Source organism: Salminus brasiliensis, chromosome 19 (genome assembly GCF_030463535.1).
Source record: "Salminus brasiliensis chromosome 19, fSalBra1.hap2, whole genome shotgun sequence".
NCBI classification, from domain to species: domain Eukaryota; kingdom Metazoa; phylum Chordata; class Actinopteri; order Characiformes; family Bryconidae; genus Salminus; species Salminus brasiliensis.
This window is the reverse complement of record NC_132896.1, coordinates 10,085,846-10,110,357: the sequence shown is the minus strand read 5'-3', so window position 1 is coordinate 10,110,357 and position 24,512 is coordinate 10,085,846. Positions and strand designations below refer to the sequence as shown.

General features: G+C 40.3%; 1 protein-coding gene across 4 annotated transcripts; it reads right to left on the bottom strand.

The window, feature by feature from the left end:
* Positions 1–710: 710 nt before the first annotated feature.
* Positions 711–23,682, bottom strand: shtn3 (shootin 3). Of its 4 annotated transcripts, none has more exons than XM_072663406.1 (18): positions 23,558–23,682; positions 23,369–23,424; positions 21,165–21,225; positions 15,228–15,322; positions 14,799–14,961; positions 12,626–12,723; positions 12,277–12,358; positions 11,705–11,799; positions 9,063–9,209; positions 7,039–7,192; positions 6,519–6,678; positions 6,212–6,282; positions 5,997–6,100; positions 4,803–4,820; positions 4,209–4,274; positions 3,884–4,004; positions 2,967–3,249; positions 711–2,708 (listed from the first exon to the last, which is right to left on the bottom strand). In XM_072663406.1, the coding sequence occupies exons 1-18, from the start codon at positions 23,580–23,582 to the stop codon at positions 2,564–2,566; spliced, it is 1,944 nt and encodes a 647-aa protein (XP_072519507.1). In that variant the 5' UTR covers positions 23,583–23,682; the 3' UTR covers positions 711–2,563. The 4 variants fall into 4 exon arrangements, with proteins under 4 accessions (XP_072519507.1, XP_072519509.1, XP_072519508.1 ...); XM_072663408.1 differs by having other exon boundaries at positions 4,209–4,271; XM_072663407.1 differs by having other exon boundaries at positions 4,803–4,817.
* Between the last annotated feature and the right edge of the window lie 830 nt (positions 23,683–24,512).

The following is a 24,512-nucleotide window of genomic DNA, read 5'->3' as shown; positions in this document are numbered from 1 at the left end:
ATGAGGCTTGTTTTTGTAATGTCACAAAAGGATATGTTGTGATCTGCCTTTGAATTTATTGTTTTTGTGATGTCACAAAAGGATATGTTGTGATCTGCTTTTGAATTTATTGTTTTCTGATGTCACAAAAGGATATATTGTGATCTGCTTTCGAATTTTTGTTTTTTGTGATGTCACAAAAGATTCACTGTGGCCTGTTATTGAACTCAATGTTTTTGTGATGTCGCAAGAGTTTAATTATTATATTTCGTTATTTCATTAAGGATATGTTGTGATCTGCTGTTGAACTCATTGTTTTTGTAATGTCGCAAAAAAAGTTTTTGTGATGTTATAAAATATTCTTTTGACTGTTTTTGTGATAACACAAAAGATTCACTGCGGTCCAATTTTGAACAGTTACTTTAATCCGTCCCTGATTAAAGAATGGTTCACTGGAGAAACCAAAATAATTAATTTTGCACGTGCACTACAAGCTACTGCTGCTACCAATATGTATTATTTATTGCTAAATCAGCTCAATAATTTTGGATTATTATATCTTTGTTACCCAAGATCTTGTTAAGCTTAGTAGCTTTAGACATACCAAAAGAAATATGAGAATCATAATAGGAAATGTGATTTTGTAAAGAGCCGCTGCTTTAGCACTCAGACTGTGGGTTATTTTCATCCATGTTCAAAAATATCACACTTCAAAAACATCTGGGTAGTGTTTCATGTTTATTCAGTCCAGTTTAAAAGGTACGGTGCAGGAGAATAACATGATTTTTAAATAAAAAGGTGCACTCTTTTTCTGTAGCTTCAAAACACACACACACACATACACACATTTTAAGATCACAACAGTCAGATAACGTCCCGAGTGAATCCTTAACTTCTTACAGCCTGAACGGCATGCAGGCGGAGCGGAACCGGATGGTGTTACAGTAAGGCCAGTAAACATCCCAAAGGTGCTGACTAGGGTCAGTTCATTGCTGGAGATAAACTGTCTCTTAAAATTGTCAAGTTAAATATTAAACCGTTTTAATGTGCCATGTACATCAGAATTCAGATCTCAGTGGGCATAGTAATACAAGATACATGGAACACAACAGCCAAATCTACTCTTTAGACTCTCTGCGCTCTACAGTATCGCTCTGTCAAAGCAGTGACCATCTGCACTAAGTGTCCTGGCTGTTGCAAACCATTATAGGTTATAAAAATCCCCCACAGCCAACTTAGGTCTGGCTCAACATTACACAACCGTGGAGCCAAGCAAATATCATATAATCCCCAAGCAATAAATTTACTGCAGTGCAAAAACTTGGGAAACATAGGTGGAAGACACTAGAGGAGAGCGTATCACTCCATAAGGGTGTTCACATTAGTTTCACGATGAAAAGAACTAATACAATTAAAGATAGCTAGGAGGTGAGTTGGTCTAAGAGGAGGTAGACTGTATAGACCCTATTCTACAGTATCTCCTTCATGCTTCATCTATGTCAATCAGAGCACTTGCATGGCTTATATTTGCATCTTATGAGGATGGTTCAGAAGCTGAACACAGAGCCTCAGATATAACAGCAAAAGTGCCTTGGTGTGCGGTACTGTTTTCAGACTGGTTCAGAATTGAGTTTTTGCATTGTAAACAACGATCTTTATGGTACAGTTCACTGTTTAAACATGGAAAACAAGCAGAGTGTATAGCCTTTAGTTATTGCGATATGAAATTAGCTGTTGTTGATGTTGAATATATCGTGAGTATGCAGTATTTTTGGCATTTATGATGCCAAGATGCATCATGTCGACCTAAATTCTGCAAGCAAGGTCTTAATGCCTTAATCGAAGTTTTAAGGCCTTAATGCCCTTTAGGCACTTTGCAGCTAGATGAGCTGATGACCAACTTGAGGTTTAGTGGTAATTAGGCTAAATGCAGATATTTTCTCTCAACTGCAACAACGTCATGCTTTGAGTGAAATTCTTTTTCATCACTGGATAGTGCACATCGTGATAAAGTATATTACAGTCGAACTCATGTGATACCATTTTTAGGTCATATCATCATCACTATGGGAAATGCTGGACAGATTTTAAGGTTGTGGTTGAGCAACGTAAAGTCATGGCAAATTACTGTAGCCCACTATAAAGGATTCATATGTAGGAACTCGGCTAGAGAGAAGCGCTTTTGCGAGGCGTCTCTAGTCAAAATCCTGCTGATGGAAACAGAAAAGGGTACACTTGTGTATGAATGTTTCCTTTGGAAAGGTTTTGCAGCAATGCATTTTATATGTTGCATTGTAAAGGTCTCATGGTACTCGTTCTGGTAGGACCCAGTAATAAAAGATATTTTACAGAGGAGTAAATGATCATTTCAAAATAGGAATCGAATGGTTTCCCTTTAAGCTCAAAATGCAGGATACCTCTAAATGACGAGTGTTCATCAGTGGATACGAACCCACACCAAAAGACAGTTTGTGCTCTGAATACCTAGAACTGAATATGTGTGGAATTTGAAATAAATAAATAGAAAAAAACAAGATCTCAAATGTGCAAATGCTGCAGCTGTCCTGCTAGTGCTTGCCTTCCGTTAACACTCAGCATCCATGCTGCCATTTGCGTCGTTAGGGCCATCTGCTGAGGAGCTGAGAGAGGCCTGCAGGTCCTCATTGTGTGCAGGGTGGCTGATCCCATTGGGCTGCTCACTCTTCTCTTCCTCTCGATTCTTCTGCACTCTGTGACACACCATAAAACATTCATATATATATTTATATCTTATACATATATATTTTATTATTATTATTATTATTATTATTATTATTATTATTTACATTCGGATACTAGTTGACATTTCTGAATAAGTATACTTGACTATAAATATACTCTTAAAAACTGTAATATTTGAAGCATTTTAGTCATATGGGCAAGGATTTATACAAGTGAAAAAATGCAATAACTTTTCCCATATATAATGACTTTGGAAGTAGCTTTACCGGGTGCAGGAGCTATTGTTGACCAGTTCAGAAGGTCTTTTCTCAGAGAGAGACCTGTGGATGGCAGCTCTCTGTTTGGTTCCACTAGGTTCTGTACCCGAGTCTGAGCTCCTCCGAGCTGTGGATGCTTCTTTGCCGGAGTCTGAGCTGCTCCTGGAGCCGGCCTCACTGCCAGAGAGAGAGCTGATTCCCGGCCCGTCTGTGTCTTTACCTGAGTCAGAACTGTGCCGACCATTCAGGCTATCAGTCGAGGAGACCTTGCTGATCTGTCCATCCATGTCATCTGCAAAGAAAGGTGATAGAACTGAGTGTGGGATTAGCTTTGTAAATTTTACAAAATGTGTCTAATGTGAGGGTTCAAACAAAGCTATTCAGGATGGATAAATCACACAGTGCTGGGTGCTCAGATGTCAGGCTTGATTGCATCAAGTGCAGAAGAGGTTTAAAAGGTTAAAGGCATGGTAAGACATGCTATAGGATTAAACAAAGACTTGTGCCGTTAGCTAGAGTTTGAGGTTAAATTACCTGCAACCATATATGGTGAGTATTGACAAAAATACAGCCTTTATCTATTACTTTTTTTATAATGAAGTGTTTAAAGCAAATAATTAAGTGTATTTTGCCCCCTAGTGGATAAACCAGTAATTAGATCTTCCACTGAGTGAAGTGGATAGATCATATTCACAATAACTGTATCATATATACAAGCATACATGTAATATACCCATTCAAGTGACAAGTACCCAGTTGCGCAGTAGGGCAGAAAGTCAGGAATGTGTTGTGGCAAACACAATGATGCTTATATATTAGCCCTGTGTATCCTTACAGGTTTCCAAAAAGCAGTAGGATAATATGCCATTTTGCTACTGTAAAACATGAGTATCAGCTTTCTTTCAATTTTCTGTCATTAGTCTGACCTGCTGCAGCTGGATCACAGGCCTGCTTGCGTCTCCTCCTCAGAATCACTTCAAGTTCACTGTCTTTCTTAACAGGCAGTGTTTCCTGGAATCCACGACTGGGACTCTTTTTCACTGTGTCCTGAGAGGCCAAACATACATATAATGAACATCTCATGAACACCCTTCCCTCAGCACCTTCACATTCATTACATGAACAACACCATTCCATTAATACACAACACACATGATGCATACAATACTACCAGCTGATTATGATCTCCATAAAGAGGAGAAAAGGGTAGAATGAAAGCCTGTATAAGTGGATACTAATCAGGTGAAGTACCAGAATGCCTTTCAGCTCCTCCATTGCACTCTCCTGGTGTTTCTCCTCAGAGGCTGGACTTGGCTGCTAAACAGAAACACAGTACAGATAATGCTGAGTTGCAATTTTAAGCCACTACAGTGTTGCAGTTCTGGGTCATAAAGCTTCAACATCTAACATTATTTTTCGAGAGGCTTCTCTTATGTTGTTGTACTTGGATGATAGAGATGAAAGGGTGGAGCAGAATCTGGCACTAAAACAGAGCACAGATGGTAGCTATTAAAATCCTGACCACTGGTCCGAGCTATTGATTTGAACTCCTACAGCCCCAGTGAGTCTGAGTGTAGTCGTGGTGGCTCAGTCAATCAATGGCTTTAACACAGACAATTTACTCCCTCTCCCTCCGAGATGTCCACATACAACGGCACATTAATAACTAGACCATTCCTCTGGGACAATGCCCAAACTGCAATGAGCCTTTTTCACCATGCGCTTTCTTCATTAGTATTTTCTCATTAAAAGAAAGCCCATAGCCATCTTTCACATGTATTAACATACACTGCATTATTCAGCTCTAATCTGATGCCTTTAATGCCTTTAAGTGAGCAGGCTTACCTTTGTGCCAAATCTCTGCTTGTGTCCACATCAGGTCAGCAGGTTACATGCAATGCAGAAATGACAAAACATTATAAACTCAAGTGCATAGCAGCGACACACAGAGAATAATGACATTTCATTATTTTTTATATATAAAAAGTGCCTTTCTTGTACTCAAGGGCCCTTTACAAGATTTAAAAAAAATCAGAAGATACAGTATACAACAACTAATACAATGCAATAAGGACATTATGTACAACAAGATCTAAAAGAGAACATTAAAATTAGGAGAAAACAAAAGAAATATGGCTTACTAGTATAGCACACATAATATGATAGGCAAAAGTATCGAAAGACAAAACAGAGAGAATAAAACACTTGTAGTATTGTTGCATGTATTTGAATTAATCCTGTATCTCTAAAATGCCATTTAAAAAAAGGCAAAAACCTTATTAACTTTCAATGGAAGTTTACAAGCTCTAAAGTTATTTTGGAGCCTTTCTAACTAGATCTAATCACCATGATTTTTACACAATATAAAGAACAACTGCCAGATTCAAATGAAGCCAAAAAAGAAAAAAAAATAATGTCAAAAATGGAGATAAAAGATTATGTTCCAACAGTGACGATATGTGGCGAGCAAAGGATATAGTTATGTCATTTTCTCTGTTGTGTAATTTGATATTAATTGCTGTTCACTGAAATAAACAGAATTTCAATGAATACCAATGCTAGGATAAAAAGGATAAAAAAAGGATAAAGGTGCACGTATTCGTCACTGTACAGTGTGGACTGTACAGCAAAATGTGTCCTCCGCATTTAACCCATCTGGTAGTGAACACACACTCACACACACACACGTGTTAGGGGCAGTGAGTACACACACACACACGGTGGGCAGCCAACTCCAGCGCCCGGGGAGCAGAGAGGGTAAAGGGCCTTGCTCAAGGGCCCAACAGTGGCAGCTTGCCGAGCCCGGGAATCGAACCCACAACCCTGTTATCGATATCCCGGCGCTCTAACCGCTGAGCCACCACTGCCCCATGCTATCAAATGTGTTTGTATGGGTAGCAGAGGAAGTATTTCAACATACTAATTTGATCAAAATAAAAAATAAACATTGTTTTTCGTCAATTCCTGTTTTGCAGAAACTTGGAAGGAATGGAAAAATCTAAGCTTTTACTACACAGTATAAATGAAAAGTAACTGTACCTTGGTGTCCTGTCCTTTTACAGGTCTGAGTACCACCCCATGCTTGATTCTTTCCATCATTTCATTGACAGCCTTCACTTTGACATCATCCACTCCTTCATTCACTGCAGAAAGGAGCCAGCATTTGTCAAGTAAGGTCAGAACAAGAAGCCGGCAAGGGCAACACAGATAAATATGCTATTAGGACTGCATGAAGCCAAAGGTACCAAAGTCACCTGGAGCCTGCTCTAATTTCGGAGAGCCTTTTCCACCCTTGGAGGATTTCCTCATGATTGCGATGAGGGAGCTATTTACACAAAAGAAATGACAACAATGAAAAGAATTATGGACTGGATCAAACAACAAAAACACTGCAATACTGAATTATTAACACTGTAGCTTATGCAGCTCAAAACCATTAGAGATTATAAATATCTATCTATAGCAGTAATTACAACATTTGTTCAGTCTAATAGAGGCTAAGAGAGTACAGACAAACAGTCTGCGCGTGGTGCAGCTTTAGTGCAGTAAATGGAGCAGTACCTGAGGGGGTTGCAGCGAGAAGAAGGGGGTGGGGGTGGAGGGGGAGGAGGGGGTGGAGGAGGAGGAGGGGGCTGAGGAGGAGGTGCAGGGGGAGGTGCGGTCCCAGGATATGGACCAGAGGCCGAAACACAGCTCCTCTGAGACTCCTGCAGCTCTTTCACTGTGGAAACACAGAGACAGTTACAGCAGTTATAGGAAGCCTGTCTTGCTGCAGGTTTCGGGCAGTGAGTCGAGTCCAGCTTCTTAATTCTCTGACATGGGTGGGGACTCATTTTATGGCAAGTCTACAGCTTATAGCCTTTCCGAGTTGGATTAGTTTTACCAGAGGTGATACTTTATATTGGTCCAATTTGCTAATTCCTGATTTATACTGGATTAAAATCCCAGCTCGTCAGTAATCGCTTAAAAGTGTAGTATCTCCCCAGCTAATGCTAATCTGCCTCCAAGAACACTGTTTAACACATAACCACACCTACATCTGCAGTGACACTGAGACTGAAGCAGCATGATGTAAGCTCACCTCTGCACTCCAAATCGCTGCACTTCTTCATCTCCTCCTGCAGCCGCTCCTCTGTGTCTTTTTTCTCTTCCTCCAGCAGCTCCAGCTGTTTCTGCAGCTGTGCTAGCTGCTTCCGCAAGGCACACTGATCCAGCTCAGCCTCCAGAGCCTTTACCTACAGGGAGAGAAAGAGGTGTGAGCGCTCAGCAACTGTGAACAGACTGAAGAGGACTCAGCATTTTTGTTTTTTTATTATAGCACATATTTTTTTTATTAAAGATACAGTTCAAGCACAGTTCAAATGAGTAGTTAAACCTCAGGGATATACCTTTGTACTGGTCACTCACCCCATCAAAGCCAATTAATGTTGTGGCTAAAAATGTAAAAACATGTTTTTGCTCCAATTAAGCAATTTTGACTAAAAAGTGAAAGTACTGGAAATGTGTGTGTGAAATGTGTGTTCCCTGTGATCATTTGGTCCACAGAGTGCGAGCTTCAGCATAATAAAGCAGGTAACAGGCCACGCAAAAAATCATGTTTGGTTCATACCTATTATTTACACGGTATTTAAAGTTAACAGTAAGTACCAATACACTAGTCAGGTCAGCTTTACTACTAATTCCTCACAACTTCTGGGGTCTGCATGTTGTGGAAACAGATATCTTGCTCAAAAGAACATCACATCCTTCTCAAAAACCTCACAATACTCAACCCACATGAATTCTCTCTAATTTAACTTTTTCTGTATAATCATCAGCATCTTCAAATACACAAGTCTGCACACAGGACCACAAAGGGCTGGATTGGGGGAGGTTTCACACAGAAGAGAAAGTTATTCTATTCAATAACTTTTCTGGAAGCATTTTTGCAAAACAGTCGAGTCAGTCTAGGTCCATCCGCTTCTTACTTTTCCCTATTTTCCTTGGATTTGAACACTCAGCAGAGCTCAAGAACAGTGCTTTCTGAAGGCATGGCATTTCACCATGCAGGAACAGCTGTAAGCAAGCAGTCTTTTTCGTAGGAGAATGTTAGCAGGCACATAGGTGATTGGTTGAAGCAGTCACATGACATAAAGAACCAATTTGGTGATCTGAAATATGATCTGATGCAGTTTATAGTTCAAGTTTAGAGTCCAATTAAATAGTCTCTGGATCTTGCACAGAAGGGCAAAAAGTGGTGGAAATGTATCAAATTTTAGTAGTTTGGTTTGGTCTGCTAGTTTGATAATAGCTATCCAGGTACTAACAGGGCTCTCTTCTGGAGCATCCTCAGCCTGCAAAACGTATATGATTTTAATTAAACTTTAGTTCAATAACAGTAAAAACAGCTGCATAGATCATTGATTTGTCCTTCTAGGCTGGGCACTGTAAACAGTACTTCATTGATGCAGGTTATTGACTACATGGGGTCCAAAACTTTGCATCCAACTCCTGCACAGTCTCTGCTGATCTATTCTCTGATTGATTACCCACCAGTTCTGCTCTAAGCAGTTCTATGAGAAGGACTGCAGTCTTGTCAGCACTCTGACACTGGGTGAACACTTCCCTGGGAACCGAGGAATCTTTTTTCCATCCTGCTTAATTATCAGCCCTAGATTAGAGCTCACAATGCTTTCCATAGAAACACAATGCGTAAGTGTGTGGAGTGTGGCTGAGACTTCTCCATGAAGTTCTAATACTTCATCCCTGATCTCAGTTGAGAGCTATCAAGCCTCTGGATTTCTCCTTTGATATGCTGGGGTTTGTAATTAACAGTGCAGTTGTGGAGGCAACACTAGCCTCTTATCCTATCCACATCCTCTTGTTTGTTGTGGTTGAAAAAATAAACTGCTGAGATGGCAAATGCAGAGTGACCAATATTCAGTTACAGAATAATACTACTGTATTGTTGGCCAACTGAGCCTAACACACCCCTAACAAACCCACACACAAGGCACACTTACTGCAACCTTTACTTATTAGACTTCCAAATACGTATTATGTGATACTGACATTATAACTGAGGGTATAAGCCATTTCTTATTCGCACACAGGGCGAGTGTCTACCTTCTCTTGGTGCTGCAGCCGTTCCTGTTCCAGTGTTTTGGTTACATTGGAGACATCCTCCAGAGCCTTGAGCAGCTGAATAGTGGGGTCTGCCTGCTGGAGGAGAATCATGCTCTGTCTGTTTGCCTCTTTCTGCTTCACCAACATCTAAAAGAGAAAACAAGACCATTACTTATCCTCTGTGAACATGATCCAACTCCGCCTACCCCAAAATGAACCACCCTCAGGAATAGTAGCAGGAATACTGTGTCATTTGTATCATACAAAACATTAGGGTGGAATCAGATTTTGAGGTCAGCTGGTATGGAAAAAAAGACACTGATTAAAATTGCCGATTTTGTCTGGCCTGTTTTGAGCCTCTTTCAAAAAAGTAGTCCTACATTTTTTGAAACACTCACGAATCAGCATTAATGGGTGGAACAAACTACTGCAGTTTGCATACAGACCAAGCAGGTCTGTCAGGGATGCAGTAAACATGGCCCTGCACTTCAAGGTACAAATTGACAGTCCAGAACGGAAAAGCAGAAGGTACAGCTAGGAAAACGTGTCAGACATCCAAACCCTCAGTACTGGAGTGCCACAGGGCTTTGTGCTCTCCTCAACCCCAATCTCTTCATTCTTTACATCAATGACTGCATCTCCAAGGAACCATTGTAAAGATCCTACAGTTTGAGGACAGTATCATTGAGGTCGGCCTCAAAACCAACAGCGATGGGTCTGCCTACTGAGATGAAGTTGAGCAGTAGGTGTCCTGGTGTAAAGATGTTTGTGGTCTTCAGACACACTCCAATAACTCTAACCACCAACATCCATGACTGTGAGGTTTCCACTGTGTAGATACTCAACTTTCAGGGCACCACTACGTCCAGGGACGTGAAGCATCCATAGCCAAGGGAGCACAGCAGAGCATGTTGTTCCTAAGGCATCCAAAAGAAATTCAACCTGCCACAAGCCCAAAAGATCAGGCTCCATACAGCGATAGACTCTATCCTCCATGTTGTCTGGTTTGGATTACTGATGTCACAAGAACGAGCCAAACTCCAGCATATAATCAGGACATCAGAGAGAATCAATAGATTTACTTTGTAGCTCTTCCTTAACAGCAGGGTCATGAAGAATGAACACTGGCAAAATTATATTTGACCACTTTCAGCCTGAATATCACCTCTTCCAACCACGTCCCTCTGGTAGAAGACTAGCAGACTCCCTCTGGAGGATCAAAGCCAGCACAAGTAGACATGCTAACAGCGTTTTCCCCAGAGCCCTTATTAATCACAGTGGGCACTCTGTACTTTAAATAGAACTTCACAAACCCATTACAGTGGCTACTCTTTGCCACAAATGCACCTTTGCAAATGTTAATTTCATTCTGTTACATACTGTAAATAGTAGTACATTTTGTTTCCTTAGATCTGCAATGCATATATTCACAATTCACAATACTTTGTTTGTTATTTTGTATTATCCTAATTCCTTATTTTATCTTCCCTTAAAAGATAAATTGATAAATCTTATTCGTTTGCACTCTTGTTAGCAGTCTGTTAGCAGTCTGTTAGCAGCTGTTTAATTTGTTACATCATGCAGATGGGACAGATTCCTTGTGTAGCATCCTCTGACTCTGATTCTGAAAAATGTGCATGTGTCAATCATTTGTTTTTCATGACACTGTAAAAATAATAGATTAATGCAAAAAAATGAATAGCACTGTTTTGGGAAAAAAAGCATAGACCAAATATTTCACATTAGAGATGACAAATGTTACTAAACCTCCCAGTGGAAAGAATAACATATATACTAAAAAATAAGTATTTATTTTTGAAAAAATGTGGGGACCCATAAATTACATACAATGTTTAGATATTTTTACTAGTCATAATGGCAGAGCTAAGGTAGGAAAAGGGGGGAGTAATATATTTTAAAAATAAAATGCTCTGCCTGTTTGTAAAGTGTAAAATGAAGATGTACTTCTAAGATGTGGATTATCATCTATCATCTAGGGAGCTAGTTATTTAATTATTCAATGTGTCTTTGTTTTTTTTGTTGTTTTTTTCCTCTTTAATTTATTTTATTAAAACATATTGTCAATACCCTTTCTTTATAAGTTTACTGTTTAATGTTTAATTTACAATACTTGCAAGAGTACTGTTTGTAATTCTACAGCCATTTTGTATTTTTTTGTTCGTTTTTTTTTTATTACTTAAAAAAGAGGAGCAACATAGAGTTAAAATTGCAATCCAACATGACTGTTTTAAGCAGGTGTGTTAAACTGTGGCTAAAGGAAAAGCTTGTGTTATGGACAAGTGGTGTAAATGGCAGTACATCTGGCTCTATTGTTTAATTGTATGTTGTAGTTCCATTGTTGTTGTAATGTCCGTGTCAAATAAATATAAAAAAGAAAAGAAAAAAAAGAATGGATTCCAAATAAGCTGTTTTCCCTGCTTGGGTTCCAGAAATGAACAGTATGGACTGCTGCCCTTAAGTTACATTTTGAAATGTATTTTAGGAGAGAATTTGCACTTCTAAAAATAACTTATAATAATAATTACATATTATAATAATTTAACAAAGAATTTAAATGTGGTGAGGTCAAAGGATCTACAAACCTATGACGTCTGTATTTTCATTCTGAACTCGTGTCATACCTCATGTGCATAGGTCTCTGCTTTCTGCCTCAGGCTCTGCTCCAGATCCAGCTGCTCCTTCATCCCCTCATATTCATGTGCAGCCATCATGGATACTAAAGAAAGACACATGTTTCTAGTGAGACACTCAAACTGACAGCCAATCATAATGGGGGAAGTGTGGTGTGTTACTTTCAGGCAATACACCTGGTATGAGAGAGCTGTACAGTTTCTATCAAAACAACCGCAACAGTCAGCGTGAACACAGCTACGGGGGGAGGGAGTCAAATGGAGAGCAAATTAAAGTGCATCTCCCCAGACGCAGCTGAGGGAATTCCTGGTCCATCTCCGACAGTTAATTTCATCAGGGCGTTTTAATGGTGGTCAGGAGTGAGTGAGTGGGTCGAGAGGAAATGATTCTCTTCATGCCAGATGTAAAGCAACTCAGCCAGGATGATGTCATACACAGACAGTTGCATGAACGTGACTCCAGAGAACAGAAAGACACACCACACAACTGCTGGTATTTCAGCAAAACCTTATTAATGCATGTCAGAGGTAATCAGCAACTACAGCATTAAAGGCTCACGCACCTCTGTTGAATCTCTTGATGGTCTTGGTTTGCTGATCAATGGTTTTGTGGAGCTCCTTCATCTCTGCTTGCTCCTTTTCTGTCTATAAAACAGTAAAAGGGGTCTTTTAAAAACACTCTGCCAAAAGAATAGAACTGTACAGAACTAAAAAATGAAAATACCTAAAAAATAATTTGTCTGCTATCTCTCCTATAACACTTACAGATAATTCACAGGTTAGTTATCAACTCATTCATTATTGAAAAGGTTCATGACGGTTGTGCATAGCCAAAGCCCACATCCACAGCTCTGCCAAACAAGAGCATGTTCATTCTCCTACAGTGACAAAAGCAATCAGTAAACCACTTACAAGTGCTGTCAGCTCCTCGATCTGTCTCTGCTGCTCCTGTAGCTGACAGGCTAACTGCTTCTTTTCCTCCAGTAAAGTGTTCACTGTTTCCTGAAGATCTGTGGAAAACAAAAGCAGTGCTTTATTTCAGTGGTGTGCCAATCCAATACTATACAATATCAGTATCAGTCCAACACTGGCCCAAATCACTGGTCAGATATCATAAAGAAAAAAAATATGATCCATCTTTAGCCTAAACTATCATGTAAATGTTTAACCCCTAAAACCTAAGCCTACATGGTTCAAGCCTACATGCCAGTATTGTAGGCTTCATTGCTCAGGATCAGTGTTCCTTACATGGTACACATCTCCTAAGAAACAGCAAGACTCACCTATCTAACATCAGCCTGTCACCAAGAATCAGCGAGTAATCCAGCTTGGACATACAACTAAAATCCATGTGGGTCCCAAACTTGAACCCCAGTTTTAAATGCCATGCTGTAGGTGTGTTCTGCTCTGTGGGCGTAACCTTCAGTGTTTGTTTGAATGCCTCATGCATGTTTTTTTTCTTCGTACTGAGAGGGGAGGGGCAGCAGGGACATTTCACTCTCAAATGGGCTCATGAAGTGTCCAAAAAACAATAGATGACCCGTGTATTTGTCCTTCCCAGTTTCTTCTTTTTTTGCATATTTGTCACATTTAAATATTTTGGATCATCCAATTATTTGTAACATAAGATAAATACAACATGCCTAAGCTCTAAATCTATACCACCCATGTAAAAATGTAATTGTGATAATCTATATGAGACCTTAGAGGATCCACTCTTCTCTGCAGAATTGTTCAATTCATTGGAAGGATTTTATGCATGAACTGCCTGTTTAAGGTCCTTTCACAAACCTAAGGATGCTTCACATGGGGGAGTTTGTGAAAAGAGTTGGTTGGGTTGTGGGTTATGTATTAAATAGAATGTATTAAGGGAAGTAGAATATTTGTTTCACAGTTTAAACATTAAGTTGTTTAGATGGCTATTTATCATGTTAAGTAAAGTGCATTCCTACGATTAACAGCTTTGTAAGAGAGGGCAATGATAGTACTGGATTAGTGTCGTTATCGGCAGATACTCAAGGCTGCAGTATCAGTATCGGTATCAGCCTCAGACGTGAGAAAGTGGTATTGTGCCTCCTCTACTTTAAATGTAAAGCAGTGCTTGTCAATACGTTCTCAGTCCTTTCATATGCAACATACAGATCTTTTGCAATGTACAGGTCTTTCTGCACTTTTTAGCTTTTTCGATGCCAAGAAATGATGCCAAATAATTTTAACATGGATTGCAGGACTGAAATGAAGCATGATGTAGTCAACATTTAACTACACCATTAGTTACTACATCAAACTACATTAAACAATTAGTTAATATTTGTTTGCCACAAAAATAAGCCCTTGAATTGATACTAAGACTCCACAGACTTAAATAAATTGTGCTGTAATGGACTGGATATCAGTATACTGCTTTTTAGAATTTTGTTTGATGGTACAATTAATAATGAATGAATACTCTTATATCACTCTTTACTGAGACTGTTTTCCTTCACTGCAGCAATACAGGCTGAACAGGTCAACTATAACACAAAACACAATCATGGCACAAACACAAAACATGTAAACTGTAAATATAACTTTTATCATTAAGATTAAAAACATAAAAAAAGTTAGAAATAGAAGATCTGATTCACAGAAATGAACAAAAGCTCCACCCCAGCAGTACAACAATTATATAATATTCTATTTGAGTTTATAAAATAGTTGATTTGAGTGACTGAATACAATAAAACAATTAATATATATTATAACATATTTAATATTGTTGCTGTCCAATTAAAAAACGTGTATCTTAATTTTTTATGTCCCCATCATTTGAATCTAGGACCAGCTCTGTACACTGTGTGAATAGACAACTGCTCAAAATTACTTGGGATAAACTCTTATTTTACATTGACTTCCCTTCAAAGTTAAGAGTATTTTTTCCTTCTCCTGTAATATCACCATTTTGGAGATTCATGGTTTTCATTGGACAGCAACGAGATAATATATGACAATCATATTAGTGATTTTTGTAAAGTAGACTAATTAAAGAAAATACATTAGATCATACTGGTTTCCAGTATTCCAAGCACAAGACTTTGTGATGTACCTTTGACCTGCTGTTGGTACTGGGCATAAGGGTCGGGGCTGTGGTCCTGTGGCTCAGCCTCCTCCTCCAGGGAGATACAGTCTGAGATACTGGGCAGCAGCTCGTCCAGACATGGCCGAGACGACAGGCTTAGATACTTCAGCTTCCTGTTCTCACAGTTGAGCTGAGGGCATGCAAAATAACATTATACAGTCAACAAATCCAAAACCAGAAACCAGACATACCCACAACATCTGCTGTGTGGTAGCTTTGATTCAGTTCAACATGGACTCAGCATGCTGTATTATTCTGTTATCTTGTCAGAGTGTATGGTGGGTATATAGACAGCCTGTTATGGCTGCACAGATTATAATCGAAACTATTGTGATTTTTCTTGTGTAATTAAATGTCTTTTGAACACAGAACAGAAAAAAAGTATTTCTGCTTTACCTTGGTAGCCAGTGCTTCAGCGTTTTCCCGACATGACTTCTCAATCTCCAGCTGCGTCTGCAGCACACTCACCTCCTCAATCACCATTTGGGAAACTAGACGAAACAACAAACCGCAAAGGTTGTGGATATGACACCCTTGCATTGGATTTAATTAGTTACATTTTGTCTACTCATTTGATGTGTAGAAGAAACAAGAGCACTGGACGAAATGTTAAAGTAGATTAAAAAAGGAAGACTAGGCCTCATTTTCACTGCTATGCAAGAGGAAACCACCCACAAGGTTATCCGTTACATGTTCACAATGGCTGACCTATCAGCAATTTTGACAGCACTAATACTGGTGCTGTAACTGAAAGCCACTACAGTAACTCTACACCCCATGGAGGCCTCACAACAGGGGATCAGGTGTCATAGCAATGTCAAGCCAGTTCATGTACAAGTGCCTGCTCAGCAGGGTTCCACTCTTGCTCCAGCAAGCTTGTACAGCACTGAGCTTTTCAGTCATGCATCCAAATCAACTGCTTCCGCCCCCACACAGTACATGGCCCCACATTCATGCTTAGGGGTCTATAGTTATTACTGTTGTTTTTCTACAGTATTTACATAATTACGTTTAAGCCTGGAGAGCTACCTTGGAGAGCTACCTTGCCACAGACTTTGAATCCTACACTAATTCATTTCACATGATCCAATTAATTGCTGCATTTAAAAGCCATTAAGTTGGAGGGGTTGGAGAACACTGGTTCAAGGAAACAGCAGAAAACCGTAATGCTGTGTCAGCAAAGGTCATCAACCTAGTGTAGAAGCCACTGATTCAACCAAACTCCATAGTAATATTCTCCCAGAAGGCTGAAGGTGTGTTCCAGTGTGCCAGTGTGTGATGGCACCCTCACTGTGGTCAGTGAGTTGATTCTCTGGTCAGTGAGTGGTTCAGGCTTCGCTTTCCATGGGAGTGAATGAAGATGAAAGGAGCTCTAAGTCATCAGTTTCTTCACAAAGCAGCTGCTGAATAATGCATGAAGGAGGCCCTTCTCAGCATGCAGCCAGACTGGAATACATCATCAGCCTGCATTGAAGGCCCAGCCACTGCATAAATTTCCTAATTTCATCGCTCTAAAAAGCACTCTTTACTCTTTTTTTTCTGATACAGCAAATCTGGGCATCATGAGAACGTAAGGCTGAGGGCTGTTTCAAACACTTGTAAATACAGAAATACTCATGGACTCAGGGTTTGTTTTTGCACTGTACCAGCCAGTATTGTGGAAGGTCCACCCACTAGAATGTGAGACTCTAATCTAAGGACTATGCAATCTGTTTATAGCATAATTTCAATAATACAAAGCATGAAATGGACATATTTTCAAATGGCCACCAAAAGTGGCATATACCCATTTAGAAACATTTAGAAAGATATGCTCCTGCAACTTCATTATTCCCTATGAAATATGCAAAGTGGACAGCTGCACTGCACCATCCAGGACTGCACTGCTCAATGTGAGAGGAGTTGAGCAGAGAGGGGAAGATGCCAGGTTTCTGGAGAAGCTGAGTGGAAACTGAAGCTCACTTAAGCACAGATGACCATTTTCACTCTACACTTTATTGTTAAGACCAAACACATGCAAAACAAAAACTTTCACAACAGTTCTAATGAGATATTAAGATGAAATATGAGAACAGACATCCATAAAGCCATTAGTATAGAGAGCAGCAATCTCTTTGGAAAATGCATTTCCTACAGAGTGTCTGGCTTTGTCCATTTGCCCTAACTCATCTGTGTGTTTGCTGTCAGCTGTCAAGAATGCAGGTAAACACAAGTGGACAGTCTGAGGGGTTGCCATTTCCTTAGTTTCCCCCTCTGAAAACATATCGAGTTCCATATCCATTATGTATAACATATATATTATGCTTTAGCACGAAGCATAAAAACATTTTCACTAAACACAACACTTTATGATTCCTTTTTTTTCTTACACCTTAAACATGAGCTGCAGATGATCCTGATATGCCAATTGAAGTCATGTCTAAAACTTATTTGAAGGTCCCACGTCTAAATAAGGCCAAGCTAAATACCATTTGACCTCATGTATACCTGGGTATGTCATCTGTCTTGAGAATCAGGACTATTGAGGATCATCTAGGGAAAGCCAAGTCACATAAAAATGCAAGCCTAAACACACCTAAGATGCCTTTTGAAGCGCATTAGTCTCTCCAAGACGCATTTGACAACCAAAACGCATCCTGTTACAACAGAAACAGCAGTAATAATTGATGTGCTACAAACAAATTTACACATTCTGCCTCACATGTTGCTAAATCTAGTCACGTGAAGTGACCAGGTGTAAACAGGCTCTTTTTGCTTTACTGGCACCTAATGGCTCACAGTGCTTGGTCCCTGATGATTGCCAATTGAGGTGTAAATTGAATTAATTCCTAGAAATTATGCATCAATTTAAGGTTAGAAGTGAACATGCATTTCTTGAACATCTTAACAAAGATCATTTACACAAATTAGGTTTACTGAAAGGTAGAATGACTGCTCCCTATTTAAGCTGAACCATTTAAGCAAGCATGGTCATGGGTCAAGTTATGCAGGATGAGTAGGATGAGTTAGAGGGATGCACCTGCTGCATGCAGATCCAGCTGGACTGTGGTTTCAACCAATAAATGGGCTAGAGCTCTGTGCCCTAACAGAGCCTCCATGGACATCCCTGATTCTGCTTATTTTGCTCTCTAATGACTGACCGGGGTAGCTCAGCTCCAGGCCTAGCTACTGTGAGGAGATTCTAGGTCAGCAACTGCTTTGTGCTGCATGAGGAAAACATAGCTCCAGAAAAGCAGCAAAACTGAGACTAAAACAGAGGGACAGGGAACGCCAGTGCTCTTTTCAGGCAGGATTCACACAGGCATCTGACACTGTGTCCTGTCACTGGGACTGTGTTAGGCTAGTATTAGTTGAAAGAACCATCCATTCCCTTTTTTAAATTACAGCGCTTATGTTCTGCTGATAAATCAGAACTCTTATTAGTCACTGTGCAATTCTGTTTGTAAGTGGAGCCCTAACTGTGCTCCATGCTAACACCCTTTAATCTATTCTCAGCCTCTCTCCCTTCAAATCAGAAAAGCCTACACTCACAATACACACAACAGCCATGTCTTTCTATTCCTACATTTTTATCTACCAAAATGTAGCGGCTGTATTTGGTCTTGTGTAAGGGGGGAGAGAAATTAAACTAAGGCTCACTGAAGCATCCCAAGGAAAGAGGTGGGAAGCAGCTGTTTTGCCAGACGCAGATCAAGTGCCTCCCAGATACTCGGCAGCAGTTTCCCCACGGCAGCCAATCATCAAATAGCAGTCCGACCAATCACATGCAACCAGCACGGGACCATTGTCCTGTATGTCTGCAAGTAGGCCAAACTGCACTGACATTTGCAGAGTCATGTTAGGCACTGCAGAGAACTGTGCCAACTGTTAGCGGCCTAATGAACAGACCTACTGCGTTCGCTTTACGAGGTATCAATGAGGATAGCAGCTGCAAAAACAGATCAATTGGATATTAACTATTTCTGTGTACATACACAAACAGGCTGATGGGCAGTGACTAAAATTCATCATCAGCATCAACAATGAGCCATTAATGTCAGAAATGCAGCCATGAATAAAGGCATGCGGAGTGACAATAGACACACAAACCTCTGTTCATTTTCAACTACTGAATAATTAATAATCAGAGATTTCAATAATTCAAAGAAAAAACATGGCATAGATGAGTACAGTATTCGCCACAGTCTATTAATCCTCCCCTGGGGGGCATAATGACAAGGAGGAAGCTTTGATTGTTTCAGATAGAGTCTGGGGCTTCACATGACTGAGACCTGAGATCTACTAATCCATACAGCACATCCTGGTGAGGCAATACACTACATACAGTGAGTTGTAACCAACACTCTATAAGGAAACAGCCAAAGGCAACTGCTTAAATGCTTAAAATAGTGCTGAAACAATAGAGTGGGTGCTTACAATTATATTTATAGCTCAGTCAGTATATAGCTTTGTGGTCTTTATAGTCAACCAACATTAACAAAGAAAGGACACGCTTCACCACTGTGGTTGCATTAAATTCCATTTACAATTCAAAAGCAGAGTCATTATTCCAGTAGGAAATACAGTGGTCTATGATTAATAATGTGGAAACTAGGCTAAATATAAGATATCAAATACCTCATTCTGACACAAATAAAAGGTTATGGATCACCACTGCTACTCAAAACTGACCTCAACTTAAACACTTTAACATGTAAAACTACCTTTAAAATATCACTAAAATAAATAATATAAAAATAATAGATCAAAATACATTAAAACACTATTACAGTATTACAGATGCACTGATGCACAATATATTTAATTAACCTTTACACAACCTATGGCAACATAACAAAACAGCAAGAAGAAATATTACATAACAAAAGAACCATAGACTCCTTCTCACCTGAGTCCAGAACCAACTTCCATCAACTGTGAGTTCTTACAGCAAAGTGCGTTAGCAGGTCACTTCCTAACGGTCCCTATACTTCCTTACACTGGCCCTGAGCAGCACTAAGGAACATCACCAAAACAAAATCCATCTCTTGGATTGGCTCCAAGTAGTCATGGGGACTGGGATACACCTGGGAATAAGGGCTCATTCAGAATGCAGCTTGGAGGCTGGGTGATAATGAGATGGGTTAGGGCGGAGGTGAAACAGCACAAGGAAGCTAGACGCGAAGTGTCAGATTAGAGGATGAGTCTTCCTCAGGGGCACGTATGGATGTCCCGAATGGCAGGGCATCTAAATATCTGCAGTGAATGTCTAAAGAGCATTTCACAGTGATGTTCATAGTGGACCATCTGAAACCTCTAGAAGTTTGTTGAGCAATAAGAAAGACACTGAAACCAGTCTTATGAGAAAAAGGCCTTAATGTAAATGCATAAGATACAGTGAAAAATTTTGGCCAAATGCCCATTAGGTGTACTGATATAGATCTATGTGAAATAAAAATAAAAAAAAACACAAGGTCTAAATTAGGACAAACACATGGATGGTCCTGTAACCTTTTGAGATTTACTGTCATTTGCTCCTCGACTCTGTGTACAGTCGGGAAGTGTAATTCAGTGAGTCACCTATACAGGACATGCCTTGCACATGTATTCCTATACAAGCTGAGAGATACAGAACCATCAATGAAAATGAAAGAATCATGTGTCCTGAGGCAGTAGAGTAATATTACAGGATTTCACATAAATATGGTTATGCAGGTTACTCAGTGTTGCAGTTCTCACGTGTGCTGTCCTGCCCGCTTCCAGCATTACATAATGCTATAGCCAGCGTGTCGAGCCCAGAGTAGCTATAATAGAGAGTCTTTGTTGTTCTGTTATTTGTTGCACTATCCAGTTTCAACCAGAGAAGGATGGGTTGCCCTTTTGAGTCTTGGCTCGCTCAAAAGGGCCCAGATCCGGATCTCTGTAAAGCTTCTTTGTGACAACACTTTCTGTTTTTTTTCTGGTGTTAAAAAACTTGTGTATATCCACCTGTGCTGCCTACTGCAGTTTGACCCACCCATTAAGACTGAAGTTACATAGAGTGTTTCAGCCCAGACTGCTTTCTGAATGAGGCACAATGCAGGGCGAAAACTCAGACCTGGGCTCTGTTGGATTTTAAGGGCTAAAGAGAACTAGAAATAGTGCCCTGTAAAAATGGATGGATACCTGAAGTACATAAACCCATCTCACATGGCCCTCAGGGAACAAAAACTAAGTCCATTAAGTACAATGCAGAATATGGGCTCCTTTTGGGCCCCTTTAGACCACAGCCAATTCTGACAGCTGGACAACCTTTATATGTTCCAACTACCACCTACCAGTAATAGACAAGTGATATCAAGTAGATGAACTTACCTCTCTTGATGTGCTTCAGTTGCCTTTCAGCCTCATCTCTCTCTTCCGTAAGTCTCAAGCACTGAGGAATATATAAAAAGGTGCTGAAGAAAACATTTCTTCTATAAAAAGTCACAAATGAACCAACAATGAGTCAATCAACCAACAATTCCAGTCTATAATCATGGGCAGGTTTTTAAAACAATGGATATGCTGATGTTTCTAAAAGGCTTCCCACCAAACAAGAAGATACAGCAGCACCAAATCAGGCCACCATTTGTAGGCTAGTCGACATTAAAGACATCGCTTCAGTAATGAAGTATCATCAGCAACATCAGCGAATATCAGCAGACAATGCTGGATCGAATATCAAAGGAAAAAAGAAACAAATCTGAACTGATTCTGTAACAAATCTAGCCCGAAATAGCACACACTCACAATGTGTGTCATGTTGCTAGCTGCGTGCTTTGTCCTGTGGGCTAGTGGAGCGTTTGAGTAGTTCCAAGCAGGATAGCCTACTTTTAGGGGCACATCTTAAGTGAAGTGCTTCAGGTTATGAGCAACTCATCAGAAACTCTACAGAAATCCTCTGATTGGTTGATACTCAAGACTTCAATATCAGTACTGAATTCGGAAAAGTGTCATCATCATCAGTCCACAGTTGCCATTACAGCCTGGTGTTATTTACATATTCGCATTTAATACTGTTCGCATTTACAGTTATGAAATTTGGCTGGCGTTCTTATCCAGAGTGACTTACGTTTAAACCATGTTACACAGGTCGGAGAATGTAGTATTAGGTGTCTTGCCCAGCCTGGGAATTGAACCCAGGTCTGTCACAGGAAAAGGAAGTGTTGTGACCCACTATGCAACATTGACCATTCAGAAGCATAGACCTCATAAAAGTAAAGCTATTTTCCAGATGGTGGAACTGCTGCTTGGTGTTTAAACCATTTAACATTCCACCCCAGACTCATCTGCATCTACAACCTTCTTTCTGAAGGCCTCAGAGAGCTCTATAGAGCTGGCCATGATGATTCCACTCACTTCACCAATTAAGAGCGAACCAGACTAAATTTCTGAGGACTAAACAAGACAGGCTTCTCCAAAATGTGTGGGTGTGCTAACTTTCTCTTTATTATTATATTAGATTAGATTTCCAGATGTTTATTAAAAGATATTATAGAAAAATCATAAAAAAAGGTTTTTTATGGATGTTCTCATTTTTTCACATGACTGTATCACCTATACCAGTATACCATGATACTGATACTGCTATAGCCCCACTGTGATACTGCAGTTCAGCTGCAGTCATGTACAAAATGGACAAAAGTTGTTGGACGCCTGCTTATTCATTGTTTCTTCTGAAATCAAGGGTATTAAAAAGAGTTTATCCTGCTTTTGTATAACTAACTATAACAGTTATTGGAATAACTGTCTCTACTGCCCAGGCTAATCTTTCTACTCGATTTTGGGAGCATTGTTGTGAGGATTTGATTGCATTCAGCAATAAGAGCATCAGTGATGTCAAGATTCTGGAAGGTCACTACTAAACTCTCTAGTCCACGCTCTGGTCCATGGTGTCAATAGGTTCATGCTAATCTGCTCCAGAGATTCCTATTTTATTGGTAATACTTATCTAAAGGGGCTCAATACAGATGAGCTGTGTGTGTGCTGAATGCATTCATTCAGAAGAGGTGTCCACAAACATTTGGACATTTATTGTAGGTATGAAATGTTGCTATGAGCTCGGGAATGGGGAACTGGGAATGCTGTATAAAATATAATGTGACACAGAATTTCATAACGATGTGATACTGTATTGCCCAGTCTTACTGTCAAAGAGGCGCAGGCAAGCACACGTCTGATTCTGGCAAGTTTACCGAAAGGACGACAGGGAAAGGCTACATTTAGCCAGCCGAGCTTCCAGATGAGGACAATGTGCAGCCTGGATATTGAGGACGTGTGTCAGTACAGAGCTTTCATTAAAGAGACAGAAACGCATCTGCATCTAATGATGCACAAAACACTGCTCAGCTGCAGAAGGGTGTCACCGTGCCCCCACTACACCAAAATGCCGGTTAGCCCACTCAGCGAGGGGCCTGTGGTCAAGAAACTCGACATTACGCCCAAATAAAATCGAGCAATCCTCAGTGTAACAGCGGCAGCAAAATGAAGCCTGGTGCGAGGTGTGGCTTTATAAATCCAGCTCCAGCATCCCTTACCTCCGTTTTCACTCTCTGAGCCTCTCCCTCCTCGTCTCCGCTGGCCTCCATGACCACTGAAAAGGGATGAACAAGGTAACCGAGAGCACAATAGAGTGAGTGTTTCAGCAGTGCACAGCGCGTTTCTGCAAAGAGGTCTCAGCTGAAACAGTCGAAACGGGTCATTTAAAGGCATGTTAGCAGTATTACCGGTAGGCAGGGGACTCGCATCCATGTCCCTTTGGCAGACAGCAGCAGCAGCAGCAGCAGCAGCACCGGTGAGAATGAGAGACCCTCCTCCCTCACAGCTCACCGTCTGGGTTACACGCAGCCTTCAGTCGCCTCCCATCGAGTCTCGCGTTATTTTTCTCCCCACCCGTATTCAGATAAGCCCCGCCTCCTCAGCGCGGATTGGATGGCAGTGTACACTGAGGAGCACGTTTACGATTGGCTGTGAGCTATCAACCAATCAAGATGCAGGAGGCGGGCCATGTCAGAATACAGGTAGGGACAAATGAACGGTTCTCTACACAGCTACATCAACCGGCACGCCTCAAAGCAGCCGGCACACCAGCCGGCACACCAACCGGCACACCAACCGGCACATCTTAATGTAGACTGTAATCTAATGTAGAACTGACTCTGAAGATTGATGGAGGTTCTCTGGATTCTCTTTTACTGTTTTTATTTTTCTTTGTTTATTTATTTTCCGGCTCTGGTCAGTTTTAATACAGAGGCCATCCTGAATTCCAGCAGAGCTGGACTCTCTACATGAGTTTAAGATGCTGACAGGACACACACACACACACACACACAGGGTTTAGTTTTCAGTGTTTTTTCTAAATGTATTGACACTGAACCCAAAATAAGCTGTACATTGTACCCCAGTCCAGATCTCTCACTCTGAGAATTCTTACTATAATAAAGCTAATTTACATATCGTTACTGTCATAGAAAAATAAAACTCTGATCCTGATTCCTTCAGTTTTGCTCGTTCTGAAGTTCTCCTCGCTCCTCATTTAGAGACTCATACTGGCTGTTTATACACCTGGATACCAGCAGTAGATGTACTCATTCGCTATAGATGGTTCAGCAACGTGCATTATTGCCTGGTGCAGTTTAGAAAGGATTTGAGAAAAAGAACAGATTCGATTAATTAATTAGA